Source organism: Eriocheir sinensis, chromosome 63, assembly GCF_024679095.1.
Source record: "Eriocheir sinensis breed Jianghai 21 chromosome 63, ASM2467909v1, whole genome shotgun sequence".
NCBI classification, from domain to species: domain Eukaryota; kingdom Metazoa; phylum Arthropoda; class Malacostraca; order Decapoda; family Varunidae; genus Eriocheir; species Eriocheir sinensis.
The window spans coordinates 8311122-8318473 of NC_066571.1; the positions used below are offsets into that span (position 1 = coordinate 8311122).

Below are 7352 nucleotides of genomic sequence, written 5' to 3' on the forward strand. Positions count from 1 at the left end.
TTTCTTATGCTTGAAGTAAACGGCCTTGAACAGGGATTGATGAGAGATGTGTAACAAGCGGTTTTTTTTTGACGCCCTTGCACTGCCTCCTCTGCTGTAAAAAAAGGTGTTGAGGAAAGAGTTCCGAGGCCAGAGGAGGGCTCCCTAAGGCGATTGATTCTGAGGCATGTGCAAGAAGCAGTAACCAATGGGTGTGTTGATTGGCCTCACACTCAGAGCTCTTAGACAGGCAAAGAGACTATATAATCTTATGTTAGGACGTGTAAAGTTTCCTTGGGTGTCTAATATCAACACATGAATATTAAGGATGAGAGAGGGAGTCTTCCTCAGTGTTACTTCTTGCGCCCTGTTTGTGGAAATATTAAAAACACGACATACAAAGACGGATTTTATTGGTATGTCTTTATTGGCGGGGACGAGGGACTGCTTGGGTATTTGTGCGTCCCTCGCCGCCTCAACGCGTGCTGGAGGTGCATGGCGGTGGTGGTGGTGCGTAGTGGAGGGTAGCGATGTGGCAGCTCCTCGTCTCAAGTTTCTTCCAGCCGTAACACCTCAATTGAGTTTATGTAGCGGCCTTCACTGCACTTAAGACTGAGAACTGCACTGCGACTCCCAACACACACACACACACACACACACACACTGCCCCCAACCTCTCAAATCATAACAAAACACAAACTCACATCAACGTATATACGATAAATAGACACACACGGACACACACTCCACACACACACTAATACATAGGGACGAGGTATATGGAAAATAGCTACCAGAATGCCTATCTTTACCTATGCCTCCGTCCTACCTTGGAAATCACAGCCCGGCAGACCACGGGGATCCTTACTCACTGATAATTATAATAAGGCTGATATGTACCTTACCTGGGCGTTATGGGGCAGTCGGTGTGTGTGTGTAGGGGGGAGGCTTGATTACTGTTTATCTGAAGGGGGGCTAGACTCTTTATATAAGGGAGCGGAGTTACCATTTTATAAGAAGGTAAAATTTAATAAGGGGGTTAGGCCATTATATATGCAAGGGCTACGTTGGCATTATATATGAAAAGATAGGTTTACCATATATTTGAAAGGGCTAGGTTACCATTTATAGAAGATAAGTGTTAGTATTTGATAAGGGGGGAAAGTTAACATCTCTATAAGTGGGCTGTTACCATTTTGTATGAGGAGATCGGCAACCATTTATTTCAGGGGGATAGGCTACCATTTATAGAAGTGTTGCTATTTAATAAGGAGGCTATGTTATCGTTTACTTAAGGGGGCTAGTAGGTTACCGTTAAATGAGGGTAGGTTGATGTTTAGGTGAAGTTAAGTAGTTTGAAAAAAGGTTAGTGGCCAGGAATCAGAACATGACACAGTATCCCTTTTTTTGACCGCCCAGGAAAGGTAAATTCTGGCCCTTGTCTATAACGTATCCGAGTGACCCCAAACACTGAACAATACCCATAAGAACGAAACGGCGCGATATAACTGAATGAATGACTAGCTACCCTTAACACACACGGCACTTCTATACTTGCCATGGGTTGACCAGAACAGGACCCTACAGCAGACCACATTCGTATGACTCAAAAACTACGAAATAACGACAAGAAACACATCAAAACAAACGAAAAGAATGGAATACTATGAAATACTGATACTATTCCTGGATAACACACACACACACACACACACACACACACACACACACACACACGTTTAGTCTTCAGCGGATGGCGTCTTTATCTTCGTCAGCGCCTCCAGGAGTTCGGTGGAGTTGTGATGCTCCCCAAACTCCCTCTCACGGTGCTCATACAGAACGCCCTGGCTGCCTGGACCCAGGAGAAACACGCCTGCAAAAGAAGGTCTTGCATGTAGTGACTGTCAACTTGGTACTCAATTCTAAGGGACTTGTAAACATTTCACGCCCAAGCACACATTTGACAAGGCTTTCGTAGGAGTGTTGGGCCTTTCCAGGGGTAGTTTTATGGCCCTGGTGATCGTTGACAAAGTAATATTCGTGACATGGACGTGATAAAAGACTAATGACAACCCGATTACTCTCCTCTTCGGCCTTTGGAAATAGTTAAGGTGATGGGCGAAAGGGTCTTACTCGTATAACATCGACCTAAATGTACGTAGTTACTATATACAACTCATACGAGATTAGCGCACTACTCTATAACAGTAATTGAAGCCAGTCTGTTTTCGTTAAGTATCGTGACCATTAGTAAATCAATAGTTATGGGGGTAATATACATGAAGGTTGTACTCACTCCCCAGCAGCGATCCATCCCCCTTCAGGTTGCCCTCCACGCCCTTGTTGCTGGCACGCCGCAGGTTGCTCCATACACTCCACCGCAGCATCCCCGTCAACAGCATGCGGCGCTCCTCGGGGCCGTAGAACCTCCGCTCCACGTCAAGGAACAGCTCGCCGTCGAAGAAGTTCCTGAACTCTTCGGCGCCGAGCTCTTCGTGGAGGACAGCGTACAGGGGGACTCTCTTGGCCTCAAAGTGTTCCTTGAGGCTGGAGAGGGCCTGTGCCTCCTAGGGTAGAGAGAAGAGGTGGGCGTTAGAGGTGGGGTTTGTACGAGTATAAGCTTCTACTACTACTACTACTACTACTACTACTACTACTACTACTACTACTACTACTACTATCCTTTTTCAAGACTCAGAAGTTGGATTAGCATGTAAATAACTGTTTTTTCCCTATAGACCATTCAAATAACACACCAACACCCAGACACACCCACCCACACCTACACCCACATCCTACCACCCACCCTCTACACCCACATCATAACCATACCCCAACAGTCTAACACCCACACCCCATCACCCTAACACACCAAGGGTCAAAGGAGGCCCTGATAACACCCATAGTCACACTCTCCCTCACATCTACCACGCCCCCCCCCCCGCCCCCCCCACACACCAGCACCCTTTCCCCCCACACACCCCATCTCTTCCCCCAGCACACTCACCTCCCTACACAAGGATCATCCAGGCCGCCTCACAGCCATGACCACCGCCCCTCGCTCCCTCCACAGGTCCAGGCCAAGCAGGTCCTTCCCCGAGCCATCCAACCGCTTCAAGGGCGCCGCGTTAAGCCACTCTGCAACCCGAAGGAGAGACAGGTTAGTGAAAAGTTGATTGATTGATAGTTTATTGTTGCAAGTAAAACAACAATGGAGAAGGGAGGAGCAGGCCATCCCAACCCCCAGGCAGTAGAGTGGGATTATACAACTATGGATACATGTGTTAGAAGATGCAAAGTTTAGGAAGAGATGTAAATTCAAGGTAATGTCAATCACACTGTTCCATATTTAACGTTACCCCACGTCTGATAGGTAGAGGCAAGCAGTCATTGTTCTGGTAAGCATACGAGATAACATTTAAGTTGGAAAGGTTTTCTATACAAAGCACCAATGACTGAAGCGATTCTTTTACTCTATCCTCAAGTCCATTTATTCTCTATAATAACAACATATGAAATTAGCAATACAGCGATTCCTTTACTCTGTTCTCAAGTCTAATTCTCTATAATAACAACATATGAAATTAGCAATACAGCGATTCCTTTACTCTGTTCTCAAGTCTAATTCTCTATAATAACAACATATGAAATTAGCAATACAGCGATTCTTTTACTGTTCTCAAGTCTATAAGGTCGTTTTATGAGACACTTCGCCGCCCAAGAACACATATTTGACAAGGCTTTCGTAGGAGTTGTGGGCATTTCCAGGGGTAGTTTTATGACCGTGGTGGTAGTCTGACCCTTCCTCTGTACCGTGAACCTAAAGAACCACTCATAAGAACCCGACTGACCCCCTCTTTGACCTTTAGAAATAACTTATGTGGTATGGCAAAATGTCTTGTAATGTCAGCCATGTTTTTGGGTGCGTGAGTGAGTGCGTGTAGCCAAGCTGTTGTTCATTGTTCCCCCCCACTCAGCTTGACATTAATGGAGCATGTGTGTTGGTCTGGCAGGAGCTGAGGAATTTAAATGTGTCAGTTTTATACCGGGGTCATTATAATCATATCGCGTGTGTGTCATGGAGGGAAGGAGCAACGTTGCCAGATTGTCGTACTCTGCTTCCAATGTTTGCCGATTTCCGACCACAAAACTGCTTTCATCACCCAAATAACTGCCTTTATATATGATTATCGTTTAAAAAGTTAATTATTGGTGTTTCTTGGCAACAGTTATGGGCCAGAAACAGATGAATACGCGGCTCTGAGTACGATAATCTGGCAACCGTGGGAAGGAGGTTGAGGAGGGCGGACATCTAACAAGTTTTATTATGTGGGTTTGTGAAGGTTTTATGTCCATGCGTGAGAATTCCATGAAGGGTGTTGAGTTTTTTGTGTGGGTTTTATTTCTTGTTCCTGTTTTTATCGTGTGCGTGTTAGCAAATTGGGGGTTAATAGATTTTTGCATCGTTAAGTCGTGACGTGCATGGCGTATCGTGTGTGCGTATGTGTGTGTGTGCGTATGTGTGTGTGTGTGCGTATGTGTGTGTGTGATATTTATTAGACATTTTCACGCATGGAGGAGAGAATTAAGCGAGCAAGTGTTTGGTTATTTGACGTGCTATGGCGAGGGGAGGTGATTTATGGAGACTTTTAAGAGGGCAACAAAATTATCGAACACTGTGATTTATGGAGACTTTTAAGAGTGAAACAAAATTATCGAATACTGTGATTTATGGAGACTTTTAAGAGTGCAACAAAATTATCGAATATTAAGTGATAATTTGAGGGAGTGGATATTAGAAGTGATGGAGTATGCGTTTGGTTGTCAGGTGTTGTAATGAGGAGGGAAAGCAAACTGATTAGGACTTTTACGAATGCAACCAAATTATCGAATAAGCTAATGCAACCAAATTATCGAATAGGCTAATGCAACAAAATTATCGAATAGGCTAATGCAACAAAATTATCGAATAGGCTAATGCAACCAAATTATCGAATAGGCTAATGCAACCAAATTATCGTAAAGGCTAATGCAACAAAATTACCGTAAAGGCTAATGCAACAAAATTATCGAATAGGCTAATGCAACAAAATTATCGAATAGGCGAATGCAACAAAATTATCGAACAGACTAACACAACAAAATTATCGAACAGACTAACACAACAAAATTATCGAACAGACTAACACAACAAAATTATCGAACAGACTAACACAACAAAATTATCGAACAGACTAACACAACAAAATTATCGAACAGACCAAGACAACAAAATTATCGACTAGGCTATAACGTGATAATTTAAAAGAGTGGATATTAAAAGTGATAAAAAGGAATATATATTTGGTAGTTTGGTTTTTGGTTGTAATGAGAAAGTAAACTGATTAAGACTTTACGAATGCCACAAATTATCGAGTATATAAATGAGAAGTGATGCTTTGAAGGTCAGTGTGGATATTGAGGTGATAAGGAGTGGATGTGCGTTGTTGTCAGGCGTGATAAGGAGAGGACAAGGTTACGTTGGGGGCATTAGAGACAGCAGCGCGTGACCTCAGTGCTCATCTCCGTGTTATTGGTAAAGGAGGATATGTGATGCTGGTTATCAGACATTTACAGATGCAATAAGTACTAAGTTATATTCCAAAAGACGAGAGTTGATATTAGACATGTTGAAGGGAGATGTTTTATAATTATTACTATCCAGCTTAATTATGTAACTAAATAAATGAGTCTTAGTGATCGTTGAAATTGAAAACACTGCATGCAATCATTTCCACCCCCGAGAAAGCTTTGTCATCCACGCTGTCACCCACCCACCTGCCCATTCATCCACTCCTTTACTCATACATCCGCGCCTCCATCCAACAAGCTCCACCACCTCTACTCATCCACTAACTCCTTCACCCTCATCCACTAACGGTAGTCATCCATGCACACCCTCATCCACTAATTTGCTGCTCTGTTCTCCCTCTCCCATGCTGTCACCCGCTCATCCACTCACTTTCCCGTTTATCCACTTCCTCACTCATTCCCCACTAACTATCATTAATTTGGTCACCCAGTCACCCACTTACTAAACTCTCTTGATTTCTATTTCAAACACCCTCATCCCAACCGCCTAATACAACTCTTTATGAGCACTCTTTTCATTCCATCATTAAACTCTACATTTCATTCACTTCCCTTCACCAATACGCTATATAGTGAAGTCACCCGGCCATCCAATCATCGACTATCTAAACTCTTATTTCTGTGACCCTTATCCAGCCACCTCGTCATATCACTCACTCCGATACCTTTTAGAAACACTTAACATCCCATCCACCTTCATTCTTCTATACGTTGGTCATCCAGTCAAACACCTCAATAGACATTTCTCACCCTCACCCAACCTCCTCATCAAATCACTCACCCGTCGTGGCGCGCTGTGGGGTTGAGGTCCATTGCAGAGGCCGGTTGCAATAAGCTAGGAAGCCCGTCAGAGCCCCCGTCAGGAGCCACGGCCAGTTGCCCACCATGACGGAAAGGGACATACTGCCCGATGGTGCCCGAGCGAGCGAGTTTTATCTGGAGGAGAGAAAGGAACAAGATTAGATTCCGCGTTCTGAAGCTTGTGCTCGAGAGGACATGAGCAGCAACGAGAAGAGAGGGAACGAGAGAAGATAAGGAAAAGAGATGAGGAAATGAGAGATGAGGGAATGAGATATGAGGATAAAAGATAAGGAAATGAGATGAGGAAATAAAGGATGAGGAAAAGACGTGAGAAAGAGATAAGAAAATGAAAGATGAGCGAGAAAGGAGGGAAAGAGAAATGAGATAATTAGAGATGAGGAAACGAAAAATGAGGAAATAAGAGATAAGGGAAAGAAAAATGGGGAAATGAGAGACGAGGAAGATAAATGAATGTCTTAAAGAGTATACAGTTTACTATAATAAGCCTTGCTCTGATCGGGAGGGTTATTGCTGGCGATGACGAGACCAGCTCATGATCAGGCCGTGGTGAATAAAACACACACACACACACACACACACACACACACATCCATCACCCTCAAGGTCAAGCAGCGATAAGAGTGTGATTCAGAATACTTATAAGAACCTCGTTGCTAATGAAGAACACACACACACACACACACACACACACACACACACACAAGGAGAGAGAGAGAGAGAGAGAGAGAGAGATGCCACTCATCATATCCTTACAAGGGAAGTGCGTTAGTGCATTTGCAAACCATCACAACTTGCAACTTTCTCTCTCTCTCTCTCTCTCTCTCTCTCTCTCTCACACACACACATAGCTTCTTCTTGTGACCTTCATAGTTGATGCACGAGTCAGAGTTATATAAATCACAAAACGACAAAAACAAAAT

At 43.7% G+C, this 7352-nt stretch overlaps 1 protein-coding gene across 1 annotated transcript in view; it reads right to left on the reverse strand.

Annotated features, from left to right (window-relative positions):
* Positions 1-375: 375 nt before the first annotated feature.
* LOC126986961 (peroxiredoxin-like 2A) overlaps positions 376-7352 on the reverse strand; it is a 9801-nt gene continuing 2824 nt past the window's right edge. Inside the window, 4 exon segments of the mRNA XM_050843525.1 lie at positions 376-1852; positions 2276-2546; positions 2987-3117; positions 6392-6546. Coding sequence (XP_050699482.1) covers positions 1719-1852; positions 2276-2546; positions 2987-3117; positions 6392-6512 — 657 coding nt within the window. The 5' untranslated portion in view covers positions 6513-6546 and the 3' untranslated portion in view covers positions 376-1718.